At 38.0% G+C, this 21,162-nt stretch overlaps 2 protein-coding genes across 7 annotated transcripts in view; one reads left to right on the top strand and one right to left on the bottom strand.

Moving 5' to 3' along the window:
* Window positions 1-5,791, bottom strand: part of SLC25A40 (solute carrier family 25 member 40) — a 41,171-nt gene extending 35,380 nt beyond the window's left edge. For 3 of the 4 annotated variants that reach the window (XM_054496954.2, XM_054496955.2, XM_054496957.2), the window contains exon 1: window positions 5,497-5,791. The gene's annotated coding sequence lies outside the window, so the exon portion shown is untranslated. Of the gene's footprint in view, window positions 1-4,788; window positions 4,829-5,496 lie in introns of all 4 variants that reach the window. The other variant, XM_063667650.1, reaches the window with a different exon arrangement.
* A 14-nt stretch (window positions 5,792-5,805) lies between these two features.
* The window catches only part of DBF4 (DBF4-CDC7 kinase regulatory subunit), a 31,789-nt gene continuing 16,432 nt past the window's right edge, over window positions 5,806-21,162 (top strand). Inside the window, exons 1-6 of one of the 3 annotated variants that reach the window (XM_054496943.2) lie at window positions 5,806-6,176; window positions 7,447-7,619; window positions 14,387-14,566; window positions 16,240-16,290; window positions 16,728-16,797; window positions 17,379-17,455. In XM_054496943.2, the coding sequence (XP_054352918.1) occupies window positions 6,131-6,176; window positions 7,447-7,619; window positions 14,387-14,566; window positions 16,240-16,290; window positions 16,728-16,797; window positions 17,379-17,455 (597 nt within the window). In that variant the 5' untranslated portion in view covers window positions 5,806-6,130. Of the gene's footprint in view, window positions 6,177-7,445; window positions 7,620-14,386; window positions 14,567-16,239; window positions 16,291-16,727; window positions 16,798-17,378; window positions 17,456-21,162 lie in introns of those variants that run through there. The other 2 variants (XM_054496944.2, XM_054496945.2) reach the window with 2 other exon arrangements.

Raw genomic sequence — 21,162 nt, 5'->3', positions numbered from 1 at the left:
CCAGGTATGGAAAAGAATAAAATTTTTGCAAATCATATATCTGATAAGGGTCTAGTATCCAAAATATATAAAGAACTTTAAACAATAACAACAACAACAACAAAAACAAACCCTCAAAAAAAGGGGCAAGGGACCTAATATTTAAAGAAGATACACTAACGGCCAATAAGCACACAAAAAAGTATTCAACATCATCACTTATTGGGAATATGAAAATCAAAACCAGAAATAGATGCCACTGCACACCCACTAGGAAGGCTATAACTAAAAATACAAAATATAACATGTGTTGACAAGGACGTGGAGAAATGGGAACTCTTTTACACTGCTAATGAGAATGTAAAATGCTGCAGCCACATAGAAAATAGTTTGGCAGTTCCTCAAAATTTTAAACACAGAATTATCATATGACCCAGAAATTCTCAGTAATAATTCTAGGTATATACCCCAGAGAACTGAAAATATAACAGTCTAACAAACGCTTGTACACAAATGTTCAGGCATTATTATTCATAACAGCTAAAAATAAAAAGAAACCAAATGTTCATCAACTGATAAAAGGATAAACAAAATGTGGTATATCCCTACAAGAGAATTTTATTCATCTCTAAAAAATGAATGAAGACCTGATACACGCTACAAAATAGATGAGCCTTGAAAACATTATGCTCAATAAAAGCCAGACACAAAAACCCCACATATTCTATTTCTATGAAATGTCCAGAATAGGCAAATCCAGAGGTACAGAAAGCAGAAGAGTGGTTGCCAGGGGTTGAGGAGAGAGGAGGAATGAGAATGAGTGCTTGATGGGTAAGAGGTTTCTTTTTCCTACGTTGAAGATGTTCTGGAATTAGATAGTGGTGATGGTTGCACAACACAGTTAATATACTGGAAGCCACTGAATTCTACACTTCAAAATGGTTACAATGGCAAATTTTATGTTACATGAATTTTACCTGAATTTTAAAAACTGAACTATATGAGATCCCAGTTCATACCCAGTGAATAACAACACTGTGCTTCATACATTACTGGAAGGAGAATCAAAAACATCAATAGTTTTTCATACTGTTAATATGTTACCATATGATCCAGCAATTCTAAAATAAGTAAAAATACATGTCCAAAAAAACCTTGTGTACGAATGTTCATAGCAGCATTATCCATAACAGTCAGAAAAACAGAAACAAGCCAAATATCCATTAACAGGTGAATGGATAAACTGTGGTATATTCGCACAATGAAATACTACTCAGCAATAAAAAAGAATGAACTACTGATACATGTAACAGCATAAATGAATCATAAAAAGATTACATTATGAAAAATAATTACAACCCAAAATATACAAATGATATGATTCCATTTATATTATGCTGAAATACGGAGAAAACCATTCTATGATAATAAAAATCAGAAGACTGGTTACTTCTGGTGGGAGGAGGGAGACTGGAAAGAATGAAGCATTCTTCTGAGATAACAAAATGTTTTGTATTTTCACTTTAGTGGTAACTACATGGATATACATATTTGTTAGAATTCATCAATTCATATTTAGATATATAATGTTTAAAATGGCTGTACTTTATTGCATGTGGATGTTTGAATGTTTAAAATTTTATGTGATAAGACTTCTACAGGTATAACAGTAAATAAGCTTCACTGGGCATAGCACATTGTTAATGCTCAATCAAAACAGAAGGAAAGCAGGAAATGAGGCAGGTAGGTACATTATTTTATAGTCATGGCCAACTATGTGTCTCATACCACCCTACAGGAATTTACAATTTAGTTCAGTATGTAAGATATAACCTCTGAACTGGTTCATTATCTTTAACAGCTGATGGAGGTGCCAAGTAGCCTCTGAATTATGTTGCTTCAGGGCATCCACTCCCAGTGTATTCCCAAATTCTGAATCCTCCTGTCTTGCTTTTTTTTTTTTTTTGGAGACAAGGTTTCACTCTGGACTACAGTGGCTAATCATAGCTCACTGCAGCCTAGACCCCTGGGCTCAAGTGATCCTCCCACCTCAGCCTCCTGAGTAGCTGGAACCACTGGTGTGCACTACCCTTCCTGGCTGATTTTTTCATTTTCTGTAGAGACAGGGTCTCCCTATGTTGCCCAGGGTGGTCTCAAACTCCTGGACTCAAGTGATTCTCCCACCACGGCCTCCAAAAGTGCTGGAATTACAGGCGTGAGCCACCTTGCCTGGCCTCTCCATTTTTGATCCTTCACTTAGGATGTGTTCAAGGGCCTGATAATGCTGAATTTGCCCTGGTTTCCTAGCCCACAGTCACCTGAGACATTAACTACAGTGCCACAGCCACTCACCAATCCTATCCTTTCATGCACTTAGCCTGCAAAACTAAGAATTTAACCTTACATATAACCTTAAGCCCTCCAATTCACCAGGATAGTGAGACTATGAAATGTGAAAATTAAATAATAAAAATAGACCAGAACACATTTCAGAAGACAACATATCAATAGTTGGCAAATGAATCAAACAGGAATGATTATACCCAAATGAGCAGGAGATAAAGGTTGAATCTAAACTAGGTTTGCTATGGACAGGAAAAAATAATTGCTAAGCCAGGTGAAGAGGCTTAGGCAAAAGAAAGAAAAGAAAAGTGATAAGTATTACAAAATTAATTTGTCTAGATTCTAGAATAAAACATTTATATTTGGATATGTGTGAGGTAATCTGAAAGATCAGATTAGGTCTCTGATAATCACAAAAAGTTGTGGAGTAGACTGAACAATATTATCTTCATTTATAGATAAGGAAATTCTAGCATAGAAAGGTTAACCTTTTTTTTTTTTTTTTTTGGAGAGGGAGTCTCGCTCTGTCGCCCACGCTGGAGTGCAATGGCGCAACGCAATTTCCGCTCACTGCAACCTCCGCCTTCCCGGTTCAAGTGATTCTCCTGCCTCAGCCTCCTGAGTAGCTGGGGTTACAGGTGGGGACCACCATGCCCAGCTAATTTTTGTATTGTTAGTAGAGCCGGAGTTTCACCATGTTGGCCAGGCTGGTCTCCAACTTCTGAACTCGTGATCCGCCACCTCGGCCTCCCAAAGTGCTGGGATTACAGGCTTGAGACACCGTGCCCAGCCAGAAAGGTTAACATTTGCCCATGGTCACAAAACTAGTTAGGGACAGGGCCAGCAATGAATAAAATTCATTTCTCTTGATTCACAGCCACATATTCATTTAATTAGATCACGATTCTGCTCAATGTTCTCCAATTTTGCCTAATATAACTCTTGAACAAAGTTTCTCACCATAAACAACCCTGCCATTCACTTCTTAAATGTCTATCCTTCCTCTGAAGAAATGTTTTCAAGCATATTTTCAAGATCTACTTTAAGACAAACCCCACCCTCTTACCAACAGACCTGATTACTGGACAATAAAAAGGAGGTTTCTATCCTTACTGACTATAGCCACGTCCTTTCGGTGGCTACTAACAGATTTAGGTTCCAGTAATATTTTTAAAAACTAACCTCGGATAATAGATTAGAAAATTACTAACTATTGCGTAAAGCGGACTTCCTGCTTATTTATTGCTTGGAATTACCATCTTCAGTGCAGTTGAGGGTGAGTCTAACAGCATAGGGTGCAACTATGTTACTGTCCTTCCTCTTCAGGGCAAATAAGACACACAATTCATCTTTCACAAGACCATAAAACGGGACTTCCTTTTTTAAAAAAATTTTCCTCAATAGAAGCGTGCTTAAATCTTTCCCACATCCTCTAAACCTTCCAAAGATCCAGTCTTCCCTTCATTATACTTTCCTAAAATAACAAATTTTTTTGAAAGAATACATTCAACCTGTCTGAACTTCAAGATTGTAATTTTTATCTAGTACTGTACTTATCTCTGCCACCTACTCAAATTACCCTTAAGGAAACCAATGATACCTGAAACGCCAAAATCAAATACTTATTTTTCAAGTCTTAATCTTATCTGTCCTGGGGATGAAGGAACTGGTGCAGCGTTCACTAGAATGATAGTAATTACGGAGCTCTTAAGGAGCTCTACTCTGTGCCAGGCACTGTAATAAGCATTCAAAAATGTTCATTTAATCTTCACAACATCCCTGAGAAGTATTACCCCCTTTTAACAGATTAAAATTGGGGCTCAAAATTACCCAGAGGCCAAGTAGTTAGTGAAGCCCATATGATTCCAATGTTTGCAGTCTCTTCCCAATTTTCCAATTCTGTGGCATTTTCTCCATCTCTTTCACTATTTCATCAACCACGCTTATAATCAATTCTCTTATTTCACATGCTCTCCTTGGCAATTTCATTTCCTCCCAAAGCTTTAACTACATTCTATATTAGTGCTTCCCAACTTTTTAAATCTTTCTGTAAATATAAACATTTTGTGCTCTCTGTAGCTTATATTTTGAAAATAAGTTTTTTCCCGCAGAAATTACAATATTGAATATGTTTATTCAAACTACACTTCCACCACTCAAGATCTGTTAACCTCTAATGAACTGCCCCATGATTGACGTCAATAGACCTTATGCAGAAATATTTTATTGGAGAGATATCAAATCAATCTCTATTTCCTCTTCCCATGTCCACTTCTGCTAGGCATTTCTCTCGAGTCATAAACATCTTTAACTGTCTAATAAGCATAGTTCCATGATTGTCGCCCCAGGCCCTTCAACATAAACCTGTCTAAAACCAAACTCTCACTTCCTTTAGCAAATCTGTTCCCTGCGTTCTCCAGCTAATCTTGTCACAACCCACCCTTGTCTATTCTTCGAGGCACCTACCTGCAAAACCGTAACGTTGACACTCTCTGACTTCCTTGAGCTACCAGGTAAAAAAAAAAATCAACCATTACAGGAGTGCCTATTATGGCCTGGAGTAGAGGAATGCAAAATAGTTCAAAATATCCTCTTCCTCCTGAAGAAACAGATTTTTTTTTTTTTTTTGGAGGGGCATGTTCCAACTTATAAAATTAAAATATATTCACAAGCATTTTAATTTGATCTTTAATCTCTGTTTTACGGGAAAAAAAATGAGATGTTACTTTCCACTCCTTCATTGTTGAAATAAACTCACACTCAACTAAAAGAAAACAGGTCTGGATACAATAAAAGTCAACAGGGCAGCGCAAATTGCCAACTACCCAAGGACACAAAGTGACCTGGACGCGTTCTGGGGTGGCGCTGCCGTCAAGGCCGGGGGCCGCCTGGCCAGACTCTCCCTCCGACGCCCCCCGGGGCCGCTCTCACTCCCGCAAGTCCCTCTGCAGCTGTCCTCAAGCCGGTGGGGTCGGCAGTGACCGCGGGAAAACCCCGCTTGCTGTGCGACCCAGGGCGCGCTGAGCACGGGCTGCGGCTGCCGCCGCTGTCCGGCTCCGGCTCCGGCTCCGGCCCCGGCCCCGGCCCCGGCCCCGGCCAGAGCTGAGTTCGGACTCAGCCAAAGCCCCTCGCCTTCAGCTTCCCAAACGTCCGACCAGTGGAAAATTAGCATACCTGGGGGAGAAGGCAGCTGGAGGGCCGGCAGTCCTGGCAAACCTAGAAGGCGGGAATAACCCTGGTGACGGGCGGGGCCGGGCTCCGGCGCTAACTGCATCCACTAGGTTTGGTCAACGCAGAGCCGCGCCAACTCTCTGAGGCTGCGCCAAGACGTGAAGCGGCGGACCGAGAGCCGGGGTCTGAGGCTGAAAGAGCATCGGAATGGAGGCGGGGCAGAGGCAGAGACACATCCTACGGGGACAGAGCGAGGCGCGAGGACAGCGCCGTGAGGGGGCGGGGCGCGCAGCGCGAGAAGGCGGGCACAAGGGGCGAGCGCGAGGCGGGGCACGGCGCGTGGCGTGAGACGGGGCGGGGCGCGCGTATCGGCGCCGCGGCCGGGTGACGCGTTTTCAAATCTTCAACCGCCGCAGCCCACTCGTTTGTGCTTTGCGCCTTCCTCCTCCGCGCCTTAGAGCCGGATCCGGCCCCGGAAACCCGACCTGCAGACGCGGTACCTCTACTGCGTAGAGGCCGTAGCTGGCGGAAGGAGAGAGGCGGCCGTCCTGTCAACAGGCCTGGGGAAGCCGTGCTTTGGCGGCTGCCCGGCGCGACACTTTCTCCGGACCCAGCATGTAGGTGCCGGGCGACTGCCATGAACTCCGGAGCCATGAGGATCCACAGTAAAGGACATTTCCAGGGTAAGAAGCCCCTCCTCCGCCTGCAGTCCCTTTAATCCTTTCCTCCCCTCGTGGTTCCACCATTGATTCTTCAGACTTCTCCCGCCGGGTCCTCAGCTTCTTTTTTTCTGACCGCCCTCTGGGGTCTGAAGGAAGGGGCCCCGTTCAGTGTTTTGCCTAAGAAGGAACGGATCCTGACCGGCCCCTCGAGCGCTCTGCCGTTTACAGCGGCGGTCCCAGATTCATTCCCGGTCGTGCCTTCCGTTGAAAACTAGCAAACAATGTGCAGATCCGGGACCTCGCCGGGACTGCAGCGCTGTCTCCTCCCGGGCTCTCGCATATGCTAAGCCTCCGCCCGGGCCCTTGGAGGCGACGGACTGCATCCTCAATTTAAAGTCAGACGCGCTCGTGGCTTTTCGCTTCAGGATTAGATTGAGTGATTGTGGGTGGATTTTTGGTCTTACTCTTGAAAGTATATTTTCCTTTCCTCGTAAGTTGGGGGAAAGCATTGTATTTCAAACACCCTATTGCTGGTTTGAACATTACAAACAGGGAAACAAAAGCAAATTTCCATTTTCAGTCACTTTATTTGGTGAAACATTCCAGCACCTAAATTTTTTGTACAGGTGTTTGTGTGTGTATAGTAACTACCAATTTAAGAGCAGATTGCGTTTGAAAAATTAATTTTTAAAGCAGTTGCTTGGATCTCAGATCTGTTTTTAATGAAAATAATGAAAGGTTTAGTTCTTCGTAATGGACCGTTAAATTCTTAATACGTAGACAAATTGTATGTAAAATGGACCGTTTAGTTGTTAATATGCAGACAAACTTTATATGAAACTAAAACTTGAGCAGTCTGAAACCCTTGAGGACTAGGTTATTCTGGGAACAGAGGATTCTTTCATCGCTAAATGAAGTTTAAACACCAGTTTTGAATGTTCAGCAGAATGGCAGATGCTCAATAAATAGTTGAGTATTAAATACCCCCATGGAGTTTACATCCTAAAGAAGAAAATCTTTCAAAAGAGTTTTATATAGTTCCGTGCCTCAGGAATAAACACGCGAATATTTCTTGCTGAGTCAAATATTATTTTACAATATGCGGTCTGTGAAAGTATATAGGGCATTTTGCCTCTATCCTAAGTAGTACTACAAAGAAATACATTTCAGTGCTAATAACTTAAACTGGTAGGGTTGTAAGGATTTTTATTCTGTGATATTGTATAATGAAATATTTTTAAAATAGTAAAAGTGTCTGTGTAAAACATCTGATTCTAAACATCTTTAATAGGTGGAATCCAAGTCAAAAATGAAAAAAACAGACCATCTTTGAAATCTCTGAAAACTGATAACAGGCCAGAAAAATCCAAATGTAAGCCACTTTGGGGAAAGGTATTTTACCTTGACTTACCTTCTGTCACCATATCTGAAAAACTTCAAAAGGACATTAAGGATCTGGGAGGGGTAAGTGAAAACCCTACACTGGCATAGAAGGAAAAATTTGTAACTAGTACTTTCTACTATGTAATCATTTAAATTTTTCATTTTGGAAAACTTAAACCCTTCTATTAGCACCAAGCTTAACATTTTTATCAGCGGTTTATTGTTAACGAAAAACCATTTGTTTTAACTTTTTGTGGACTGACAGACCTTTCAGGTTTCTCTGATTAGCAGTCTAGTATAAAGTTCTTAGAGTGTACGACTCCCCTGTCCTAGTGGAACTGCTCGTTGACTGCTTACTGTAATGTTGGAATGTCCTCCAGATAACAGCAATTTCTTGATTATGAATCTTGGGGAGCTACATAAGTTTGTCTGGACTAGTGTAACAGTTAAGAATGTTACTATGGAACACCCATGCAAACCACACAGTTAAAATTGTTCCTGAGTGAACAATGTTACAGATGTTGTTTCAACAGAATGAATGTTATTAAAGGAAAAGAAATTTGCATTAAGAATCTGGAATACCTTCTTTCCTACCTTATACACTGATTAGATGATTGGGAAATTAGAAAACTCAGGCAAAATTCTACGACCTTAATAGGATTAAGGTTGATATTGGCTGAATTTTGGCAAATGAGGTAATTAAGATTTTTTTCTGTTTAAAAGGTTCATGCTGGACTTTGACTTTCTGAAGGTCTGCGTCGTTGAATGTCTAAACTGATCCTTTCATTCCCAGACTAGTAACTTTTCATTTTATTTTTATTTTGAGACGGAGTCTCATTCTATATGGCCTAGGTTGCAGTGCAGTGGTGCGATCTCAGCTCACTGCAACCTCCTCCTCCCAGGTTCAAGTGATTCTTGTGCCTCAGCCTCCATCTCCTGAGTAGCTACGATTATAGGCATGTGCCACCACTCCTGAATTTTTGTATTTTTAGTAGAGTCAGGGTTTCACCATGTTGCCCAGGCTGGTCTCAAACTTCTAACCTCAGGTGATTTGCCCACCTCAGCCTTCTAAAGTGCTGGGATTACAAGCGTGAGCCCTCCAGGCCCAGCCGATTCCCAGACTAGAAACTTATCAGAAGAACATGTGCTAACAGGTTTCCTGGAACTGTTAATATGATATTTTATTTACCTATCTCTGAAAAGTTATTCTACTTTTTTACTGTTCATTTTGTTAAACTAAAACACTGTCACATGCTTGTAATAGTCGTATTTATCGTAATGATCATACGACAGCATTCTTAAAGGTCATGTTTTCCAGGCCTGCCACCCTATTGACTATACACCTATTGAGAGTATCTTAATGTGTTAAGGACCTTAGACATTGAGTAAAAAATACCCCTTCATCTTAGAAACAAAGTACTTGAGGTCCAGAGAAAGTAAATGGCCCAATTAGAGCAGTATTAGCTTCTTAATTCCCACAGCAACATAGTACCTGCACCATTCTGTTCCTCTAGCAATCAATGGCTACAAATGGCTATCTGGCTGGTAATTCACACCTGTAATCCTAGCACTTTGGGAGGCCGAGGCAGGTAGATGGCTTGAGGCCAGGAGTTCAAGACCAGCCTGGGCAACATGGCAAAACTCCATGTCTACTAAAAAAAACAAAAATTAGCCAAGCATGATGGTGCATGCCTGTAGTCCCAGCTACTCGGGAGGCCGAGGCATGAGCATCGCTTGAACCTGGGAGACGGAGGTTGCAGTGAGCCAAGATTGTGCCACTGTACCCCAGTCTGAGTGACAGTGAGACCCTATCTCCAAAAAAAAAAGGTAACTCAAAGTAGCTATCTGATATGGTTCGATGACAACTTTCTCAAATATGATGAACAACCCATTAACTCTAGGTCTAATAGTCTAAATCAGTGATACTTAGATTTGTGTTTTTATCAGTAGAACCCTTTAAACAAAATAATATTCAGAAGTCCAATATGTAAAGCCTGTAAAAAGGGAACTCCTTGGGCTAAAACAGCAGTACAGAGGCTAAAGCAAGAACCACTTGCCCTGTCACCTTCTTTCTTCTATCTCCACAGCAGTTCCTGAGGTAATTGCAAGAAACAAATTTTGAATTACTTCTGCCATACATAATAGTTGAGGGACCTTTTGGTTTTACATACTTAATCTTTACCCTGAAATGACTGAAGTAGACCAGTGAAGTTAGGAGCATATTAAGGGTGTAAGTTCCCAAATTTTCCTTTGGATTTCCCAAAAATCCAAAGCTGTGGATTTTCAACCGAATTTGATTTATTAACTTTCTCCTAAAAAAGTCTTTATTTATTGAATTCTGATCTTCCCATACTACCTTTTCTATAATTAATGATATTTAATCCTCAGGTCCTGGTTTCTGTCTTCAGCACATATACTGTTTCTATCACTAAAAAAGATTTTGTCATAAAGATCTCCTACATGAGTTAATTTATCTTCACATCATTACTTTAGGTGTCTTTTTAATTCACCACTTCATGCACTTTGGTTTCTATAATCTCGGTGAAAACATCTTAATATCCCATTTATCTGCAGAGTATGCTTCTGACAAATTTAACCACTGAGAGCACAGCACCCAGATTCTGATATAAAGGGGAAATACCTTTAATAGTGCAAGAAAAGTAGGTGTTATAAAACCATCTAAGGAGGACATGGGATCAGCCACAGTTAGGTTCATGTCTAAATAGTTTTGGCTAAAATAAGGCAATTGGAGAGGAACAGAAATGTAGGCTGATACCTTGGCGTATTAGCTTGAACAGTAAAAGGTTTGATGTTCGTCATGATCACCTTGAGTCATCAGAAAATACATTTTGAGTTTACTCTTTAAATGGCATAGATTCAACAATATCTAATACATTGAATACCCTGGTAAAACTGATTCAACAAATGTTTGAGTATGATGTACACTGCACTCTGTGTTTTGGTAGATTCAAAAATGAATCCAGCCAGGCTCGGAGGCTCACGCCTGTAATCCTAGCACTTTGGGAGGCTGAGTTAGGCAGATCACTTGAGGTCAGGAGTTTGAGACCAGCCTGGCCAACATGGTGAAACCCCATCTCTACTAAAAATACAAAAATTTAGCTGGGCATGGTGGCGCACACTTGTAATCCCAGCTACTGGGGAGGCTGAGGCAGGAGAATCTCTTGAACCTGGGAGGTGGAGGTTGCAGTGAGCCAAGATTGTGCCACTGCACTCCACCTGGGCAACAGAGCGAGACTGTCTAAAAAGAAAAATAAAATAAAATAAATGAATCCTTATGTCCGTCCTATCCTCATGTTCTAACCTAGGTAGAGATGACATTGTACAAGTAACTGTGTTAATAATACAACATAGAACGTCAAGAGAAAGGAGAGATTAGTTCCAGCTGAGGAATTGTGGGTTTTGTTCACACACAATTGGAACACAGCTTTGAAGAATGATGAAGATTTGGGCATGTGGGAATTCATTCAAAAATTATTCCACCACTGTCTCCAGTATATCAGCACTATTTTAGATCCTAGAGATGCAAAAATAAGTAAAATATAACCCTCTAGGTATTCTTAGTCTAGTGGAAACCTCAGACAACTAAATAATCTATATTAGAGTGTTGTCAGTGTTTTGACAGAAATATGTAGAAATTGCTATTAGAACACAGAGATAGGAATGATTAACTCTGCTGTTAGGAATCAACAGAGATAAAGTTTGAGCTGGATCTCGAAGTCTTAGTTAGCAAGGCAAATAGACGTACTAAATAGAGGAAAGCATATTTAAAATATATGTCAATGCAGTTTGTTTGTACAACTACTAATGTTGCAGTGGGATTTGAGCTTAGGATATAGGTTGGGGAAGTGGCAGCAAACAAAATTATATTAGGGCTAGATTGCAAAGGGCGTTTTATTCACTACTAAGGAGTTTTAACTCTGTAAGAAATTAAAAACCAAAGGAAATAAGTGGTACTAACATAAGAACAGACATACAGACCAATAGAATAGAACAGAGAACCCAGAAATAAACCCTTGCATCTATGGCTAATTGATTTTCAAGAAGGGTGCCAAGACCATTCATTGGGGAAAAGATGATCTTTTCAACAGCTGGTGCTGGGAAAACTGGATATCTACATGCAGAAAAATGAAGTTGGACCTTTACTGTCATATGCGTAAATGAGCTCAAAATGGATCTGAGATTTATCTGTAAGAACTGAAACTCTTAGTGGAAAATATAGGGAGAGATCTTCATGACATTGGATTTGGCAGTGATTTCTTGGATATGATACCAAAATCATGTGCAACAAATGAAAAGTATAAAATTGGACTTCATCAGGATTAAGAACTTTTGTGCCTCAAAGGACATTTTCAGGAGTGAAAAGACGTACAGAATTGCAGGAAATCTTTGCAAATTATACATCTGCTAAGGGATTAATATCCAGAATACCTATATAAAGAGCTTCTATGACCCAAGAACAAAAGGACAAATGGCCCAATTTAAAAATGGACAGAGGAACTGAAAAGACATTTACTCAGAAAAGGTATACTAATGGCAGATAAGTACATGAAAAGATGTTCAACATCACTGATCATTAGGGAAATGTCAATCAGTAATCACTTAACACCAGTTAGGATGGTTACTGTTAACTAGAAAAATAACAAGTGTTAACAAAGATTTGAAGAAGTAGAACCCTTGTGCACTCTGAGTGGTAGTGTAAAACGATATAGCCACCATACAAAATAGTATGGGTGGTTTCTGAAAAAAGTAAAAAGTTGAATTACTATATGATTCTGCAATTCCATTTCTGACTATACATCCAAAAGAATTGAAAGCAGGGTCTCAAAGATATTTATTATTCACAATAGCCAAAAAGTGTGAACAGCCTTCATATCCGACAAGTAAATAGATAAAGAAGAGTTGTATACACATACAATAGAATATTATTGAGCTTTAAAATGGAATGAAATTCTAATACATGCTACAACATGGGTGAACCACAAAAAACATTGTGCTAAGTGAAGGAAGCCAGTTACAAAAGAACAAATGTAGGATTCCATTATATGAGTTATCTAGAATAGCCAGTTTCAGAGATGGAAAGTAGAATAAAGGTTATGAGGGGCTGGGAAAAATGAGGAATGAGGAGTTATTGTTTAATGGGTACAGACTTTCAGTTTGGGATCATGGAAAAGTTATAGAAATGTTTTAGTAGTGATGGTTGCATAATGTGAATGTACTTAACTGCCGTTAAATTGTACCCTTAAAAATGGTTAAAATGGCGAATTTTATATATGTCACAATAAAAGTGTATAGGAGATTGGGTTTCTTATGAAAAATTAGAACCTCTGACATTACTAGGGCCTCATATTTATGAAAATGAAGGCAGTATTTGATGTGTGAATTATTTATATTATTGCCTGGCCCTTATAGACATTTGAGTCTGTAATCCCTGGAATAAATAAATATAAGTGTATTATTTACTGGTCAATGAAAATGAATGTTGGTCAGAAAAGAAATGATTTGCACTTAACCAAGGAGGCCACTGGTCTCAGTAGCAAATTCTGCTTAATGCTTAGATGAAGTTAACTTATCTGTTACACACTTGACTTCATTTTTATTATCCTCATTTATAGTGTGGGATCCTATAGAAAATAGATACAGCTATTTAAAATATTTTAAGAAGTCTTTCATGGATGTAAATTGTTACTGCTTATTAATGATTCACAATTTACTTCTGCTTAGTGGGTATGTATAGTATACATATTTATACTATATATTTTTCTAATAATATTAGTATTCTACTTAGTATTTACTTCTACCTATTTTTATTTTCCTGACCCTGGCGATCTTTAATAACCTTCACTTTGGTACATGTCTTTATAAGTAAATTCAGATACTTAGGTGGTGGTTTTCAAACATTTTAGTAAAGAAATTCTTTTCAAACAGTCTTACACTCTTAAGGGTAAAGGTTCCCTGCATCCTGTAAGTTGAAGCCTCAAGGGAAGGTGTAATAGTGATTGATTTAGACTTGTACTGTCTGCTATGGTAACCATTAGTGATATGTGGCTATTAAATTTAAACTCTTTAAAATCAAATTTAAAAATCAGTGGCTTCAGCTAGGCGCAGTAGTGTGTGCCTGTACTCTCAGATACTTGGGAGGCTGAGGCAGGAGGCTCTCTTGAGCCCAGGAGTTCAGAGCCAACCTGGGCAACATAACAAGACTCCATCTCTTAAGAAACAAAAAACTCAGTGGCTTAATCACACTACCAAGGCCATTTCATATGCTTAGGTAAGTTGTATTGGACACTGCTGCTTTAGATCATGGGCTTAAGTCAGAATGCCTATGTTCAAATTATATTATTTGCTACTGGGTAACATTAAGCAAGTCACCTCTCTTCACTTTTTATCCTGCAGAAAATGTAGATAGTATCATGAGGCTGTTCCATAGATTAAGTTAATTAACATATGTAAAGTGTTAAAGAATAGTATCCAGCATATGCTGCTGTTGTGCTGTTATAGGAGCTCTTATACTTCCTCAGAGTTCTAGGTTCAGAAAAATACAGTATAAAAACCACCAATTTACGAAATAATTGCATCAAATTGAAATTTTTTACTGTGCTTGGCATATGAAACAGTTTATGGTTTTTATGACCTAGTTGAAAATACCTTGGTGGCATGTGCCTATAGTCCCAGCTGTTTAGAAGGCCGAGGTGGGAGGATCACTTGAGAACAGGGGGTTGAGGCTGCAGTGAGCTATGATTGTGCCACTGCACTCTAGCCTGGATAACACAGTGAGACTGTGTTTCTTAAAAAAAATTTATAAATAAAAATATTTTGTTCTCTTCTAGCGAGTTGAAGAATTTCTCAGCAAAGATATCAGTTATCTTATTTCAAATAAGAAGGAAGCTAAATTTGCACAAACCTTGGGTCGAATTTCTCCTGTACCAAGTCCAGAATCTGCGTATACTGCAGAAACCACTTCACCTCATCCCAGCCATGATGGAAGTTCATTTAAGTCACCAGACACAGTAAGTCTCTTAAATATGCTTTGAGACTCAAAAGGGCTATATCCTGAAGATCTCATGGTTTTTAATAGCAAGGTGGCAGTAGAGTTTACTTATGTAGAACATTTGCAAAGCCACATTATGTGTGGCTCTCCAGTCCTTAATAAGGTTGCTGTCTTTTAGAAAGGTGGTTTTTTCCTAATAGTTTTTGTGTACTCATACTCTGATTACTTAGGTATACCCTTGTATTTAGGGATGGCATGTAGTTTTTAGAATAATTTACACCTAAAAAGTTAACAGCAGATCATTCTTTGAAGAAGAAATAGAAACTTTTTTAATTTTCAGAGCAGGGGCAGCAAACTCTGGCCCATGGGCCAAATCCAGTCTGTTGCCTTTTTTGTACAACCTGCAGGTTAAGCATGGTTTTTACATTTTCAAATAGTTGTGTAAAAATATCAAAAGAATATTTTGTGACAAGTAGAAATTTTATGAAATTCAGATTTCATTGTCCATAATGTTTTATTGGAACACAGCCATACCTGTTTGTTTAGGTATAATCTGTAGTGGCTTTTGTGTTTTAGGCAGAATTGAATAGTTGCTGTAGAGACCATATGGCCAACAAAGCTTAAAATGTGTACTCTCTGGTCCTTTGCATAAAAAGGTTGCCAGCCCCTATTCTAGAATTATTGAAATCACATCCCTACCACTCCATGGCCAATAAATTGAAAGATGCAAGGAAGGACAAATTAAATTGATTTAATTGGGTGTGAGGTGGGATAAGATCAAATGAGAGATAAAATGTTTATCTCACTTTTTAGGTTGAAGTGCAATGAAATTATTATTTTAAAATATTCTCGACTTACCTATTATAGCCATTTGAAAATTAAGGAAAATGAGGAGAAAACAGAAGAAATGAGTCAGAAAGGAGATATCACTTGAAAAAAGAGATACAATACATAGAAGAAAGAATGGAAAAGAGATCAAGGAAGGACCATGCATTCTCTGAGTTAATGCTTTTTTGGAGCAAGGAGACAATACACCAGCAATTCCAAAATAATTGTTGCTTACAGCATTTCAACGAGTTTTCCTAGTATTTTATTTAAAAAGCGAAGTAACGGTTAGGTGCGGTGGCTCACGCCTGTAATCCCAGCACTTTGGGAGGCTGAGGTGGGTGGATCATGAGGTCAGGAATTCAAGACTAGCCTGGCCAACATAGTGAAACCCCATCTCTACTTAAAAAAAATACAAAAATTAGCCGGGCATGATGGTGCGTGCCTGTAGTCCCAGCTACTTGGGAGGCTGAGGCAGGAGAATCACTTGAACCCGGGAGGCAGAGGTTACAGTGAGCTGAGATCACGCCACTGCACTCTAGCTTGGGCGACACAGTGAGACTTTGTCTCCAAAAAAAAAAAAAAAAAAAGGTGAAATAACGTAAAAACAGTATATAAAATTTATTGTTTTTCTTAAATCTCTGATTTAATAAAATGTAAGCCAATTAATTATAAAGAATTCCAGTGAGACCTAGCTATTTTATTTTTCATGTTGAATAGAATTTACTACAAAACCAAAGAGGTCACCCAAAAAAAGAGAAACTTTTTAATATGAGACCCGGAAGTTCTCTTTACTTAGCTGCTTTACATTTTTAACCTGTTCTCCAGTTAAGCACTATGTTTTAAATTTTTCTGGTCTTTTTATAGGTGTGTTTAAGCAGAGGAAAATTATTAGTTGAAAAAGCTATCAAGGACCATGTAAGTAGGAACTATAAAGATTCACATTGTACATTTTGTTATTAAAAACTCAACTGGAAATTTCAGATATTCTTGAAATTTTCCTTTCCACATTTTTAGGCAAAAGCCTGAATCTCAGCATATATTTTATTTTACAAAGTACAGAACTTACTTTTCATGTAGAAACATCCCCATCTTGTGGCCTTTTAAAATATTACTGGAAACTTAAAACTTGCCTTATAGTTTTCATTAAATTACCAAGGACGTGGGTATAAAGTGGGATTGATTTTAGGAATTCTATAGAAAATCTTGATGTCCTAGCTATTGTAACTCTATAGGGTCTGTTACAAATAACCGCCTTAGTGACATTAAGCTTCAAATAATTGAATTTTTATTAAAATTTAGCTCATCTTAAATAATTTCCTAGAACAACCATAAAACTTTTTTTTTTTTAACAGGATTTTATTCCTTCAAATAGTATATTATCAAATGCCTTGTCATGGGGAGTAAAAATTCTTCATATTGATGGTAAGGATTTTATAATTGTTTTTTGACAATTTTTTTTTTAAGTGTCCATGTCTGTCCTTTGATTCCTGACTTTACATAGTGAAATTTTGATAGCAGGGATGTCTTAATCTGTTTCCTATTGCTTGTAACAGAATACTGAAACTGGGTAATGTACAAAGTAAAGGAATTTATTTCTTACAGTTTTGGAGACTAAGAAGTCCAGGGTCAAAGGGCTGCATCTGGTGAGGGCCTTCTTGTTGGTGGAGACTCTGCGAGTCTTGAGGCAGCACAGAGTATCACATGGTGAGGGGCTGAGTGTGCTAGCTCAGGTCTCTCTTTCTCTTTTTATAAAGATATCAGGTCCTCTCCCATGATAACCCATTAATCCATGAATTCCCTCTTAAAGGTCCCACCTCTCAGTAAGTACTGTCACACTGGGGATTAAATTTCAACATGAGTTTTAGAGGAGACAAACATTCAGACCATAGCATAGGGATACCTATAATGGTAAATTCTTTATCTAATTTAACTACAAGAAAATATCACTGTTTAACCCCAAGAGTAAAATTGCTAATCTTAAAACCTTCTTTCTTTTAATAAAGACATTAGATACTACATTGAACAAAAGAAAAAAGAGTTGTATTTACTCAAGAAATCAAGTACTTCAGTAAGAGATGGGGTATGTTTTCTTTTTTAATTTTTAAAGTAATTTTTTAAAGTGACCAAGCTTGTTTTTTTTATTTATGTATTTGCAAAGTTTTCCTCCCAAGCAGAAAGTATCCTAGGGGCAAGTCTGTGTATGATGTGCCTGTTTCTGTTATTCAGATAAATCGAGTGTCATTTAACTTTAGGGTTGTACTCACCAGGTAAAAGTTGTTCCTGGAATAGTGGCATAGGTCGCTTCCTCAGCCCCCTTTTGTTACTGCTGTTTTGTAACAGGTATTTTTATTTATTCTGTAGAAAAAACACTAAAATCAGCCTGTTGTATAAACGTTCCTAATGTAAGTAATGTACTTCTTTTTGGAATATAAATATGTACTATCCTTTTCAACTGCTCTAAATGATGGTATAACAAAATATTGTTTTAGCATGGCTAACTGGCCTGACCTTGAAATACTTGTTAAACAACCACATTGGTTGTTAACATTCTGTTAAACATAATGTTCCCATTATCTTCAGTCCCTTTCCTTTTCCTTGTTGCTTCTTTGAAGCATCTATACAGATTCAGGCTTTTTCCATCCTTTAAAACAAATACAGTAAAACCTCTCTTGATCCCACATCCCTACCTACCTATTAGCTAATCCTTGTAATTCCTCATCCAAAGTTCTCAGATCTCTACTTTTATACTTCCCATTCACTTTTCAACCTACAAGGTATAAAACTTCTGACCAGTTTTCCAAATCATTTTGATACTTTTTAAACCCAAGTCATATTGGTTCTCTCAGCTGTCGTCCATTTCTTCCTTAAACTTTTCTATTCTCTTCTGAAATTTCATCTCTTAGCTTTCTCCTGGTCTCTTCATATTTCTCAGACCATTCTTTTGTGGCCTGCTTTTCCTTTGTTCAGTATTTAAATGACAAGGTTCTAAAAATAATAAACTGATAAGAGAGTGTGTATATAAAGACATGAAACTATGGTTTCATGTAGGATGGCATATTTTAGAAATCTTGTATAGCATAATACAGCCTGATCTTTGAGTGTGCCGGTGACAAAAGATAAAGCTGGAAAAACCAGCATGTTAAGATTATAAAGTACCTTGCACTATATAAAGGAGTTAGATTTTATCTTGGAGAGTTTGGAAAATTATGGAAAGATTATAAATAGAGTAACCTGATTGGATAGTCATTTTGGAAAGATCTTCTAGTTGACAGTAAAGAATGAATTATTTGGCAAGACTGGAAAATGGCTTTTGAACTCTTGAACAATTTTTTTTTTTTTTGAGGTAGGCCCTCCCCCTCTGTCACCCAGGCTTGGAGTACATTGGTGCCATCTCAGCTCACTGCAACCTCCTCCTCCTGGGCTCAAGCGATCCTCCCACCTCAGCCTCCCCAGTAGCTGGGATTACAGGCATGAGCCACCGTACCTGGCTAGTTTTTGTATTTTTTGTAGAGACAGGGTTTCGCCATGTTGCCCAGGCTGGTCTCGAACTCCTGAGCTCAAGCTGTCCACCCGCCTCAGCCTCCCAAAGTGCTGAGATTACAGCCATGAGCAACCACACCCAGCCCTCATTTTTTACTGAATACATTTTATAGGATGACCACTTGGTATATACATGCCGTATATAAGGCTGCATAAAGTTTTTATGCATTTCACATTTTTAATAAATTCACATTTATATAAGAATAATTTGCAGAAAGCAACAAAGTAGTATTTAAATAAAACTATCAATCAAGGTGTCAAAATGATTTGGAAAACTGGTCAGAAGTTTTATACCTTGTAGGTTGAAAAGTGAATGGGAAGTATAAAAGTAGAGATCTGAGAACTTTGGAGGAGGAATTACAAGGATTAGATAATAGGTATGGGTTAAAAATTTAAATGACTATTTCCAAATTTTCACAAAATATAAGTGGATATTCTTATATCGGACTGTGCTAGATGGCATATAAATTACCTCTACCACACTTAGCAGATTGTTTGGATTGTATATAGAAGTAAATGTTTAAAAAAATGTAAACTCAGGACATTTATGGACTCTGTGAATACACAAATTATGTCTATCTTCATATATATGTGTATATATATCTGAAGTTTCATAGAACAATAGTTACCCTCCTTAATGTGGTGGATATTAATATTTCTATGGTATTTTCATTTCTTAAAAATATTGATCACAACTCTGAATTGACTTTATAGCCTACTGATAGGTCACAGTTTGCAGTTTAAAAAGCATTCTGGGGGCTGAGCATGGTGGCTTACGCCTCTAATCCCAGCACTTTGGGAGGCCAAGGTGGGCGGATCACACGAGGTCAGGATACCAGCATGACCAACATGGTGAAACCCCCATCTCTACTAAAAATACAAAAATGCCGGGTGTGGTGGTGCATGCCTGTAATCCCAGCTATTTGGAAGGCTGATAGAGGAGAATCACTTGAACCTGGGAGGCAGAGGTAGCAGTGAGCCGAGATCACCCCACTGCAGTCCAGCCTGGGTGACAGAGTGAGACTCCATCTCAAAATAAATAAATAAATGGATGGATGGATAGATAGCATTCTGGAATGTTATGTCAGTGATCCTGAGAAATGTTCAAGGCCTGGCTTAAGGCAATAACAAAGGGGAGGGGAAGATTTGAAAGATACTTAATTGGTTTCAGTGTCTTGAATCTAGTATTTACTAGATGATTAACATCATAAAGACCAAGTTTAGTCCTCATCATTCCTTCAGTAGTAACAAATACTAAATGCCTGCTATGTGCCATGCAGTAGGAGCCCTCATAAAACAAAGAAAAGATAAAATAGCTATGAAACAGATCTTAATCTTTCTTCTAAAATAAAAACGGTAATAATACCAAATATCTTGATAGTCCAGAATCTATATCTGGTTGAATTGGTACTCATACTGGAAATTTTTATTTTGGTATATAAGAAAGGAATGTTTCTGGAAAATTTTTAGTTTGCCAAGTACTAAAACAAAACCTTTTAGTGAAATTACATTTAAGAGTCTTGAATGGACATGTATAAATTTCAAAATGTTTATTAGCTTCTCATAAATGTTCTCGTTAGTATGTATCTTATTTAAAATATGGTAATTGGATAAATGTATTTTAGTCATTGCTTTATTTAAAGTGCTTTGAGGTTTGGGCTTTTTGTTTTTTTGTTTTTTTTTTTCCAGTTTACTCAAAACTTACTTTGTCGAATTTTTTACATACATGTGCAGGAAGAATATTGGTCTTTTTCTTTGATGTCTTTGTCTGGTTTTAGTGGGATGTTTAATCTTATTTTCAGAACACACTGATATGTGTTCCTGTTTCTATTTTCTAGAGAAGTTTTTATAGAATTGTTTTTATTTCTTTAAATGTTTGGTAGAATTTACTAGCAAGGCTATCTAGCCCTGACATTTTTCTTTGTTGGAAGATTCTTAACTATGAATTCAATTTATTCATTAGATATATGATAATTCAGATTATTTTCTCTTCAGTGCATGTTGGTAGTCTGTTTTTCAAGGAATTTGTCCATTGTGTCTTGGTTGTCAAATTGATGGGCAAAGAGTTGTTTCTAATATTCCCTTATTAACTTTGTAATGTCTATGGGAACTGTAATAATGTCCCCTCTTCCATTCCTGATAATGCTATTTTGTGTCTATTCCTTTTTTTCTTAGTCAATCTGGCTAGAGTTTTACCAGTTATTAATATTTTCAAGGAAACAGCCTTTAGTGGCGTTGATTTTTTTG

The sequence above is a fragment of the Pongo pygmaeus genome, chromosome 6 (genome assembly GCF_028885625.2).
Source record: "Pongo pygmaeus isolate AG05252 chromosome 6, NHGRI_mPonPyg2-v2.0_pri, whole genome shotgun sequence".
Classification (NCBI taxonomy): Eukaryota; Metazoa; Chordata; class Mammalia; order Primates; family Hominidae; genus Pongo; species Pongo pygmaeus.
Note: the sequence above shows the minus strand (reverse complement) of the source record. Positions and strands in the feature narration are given on the sequence as shown.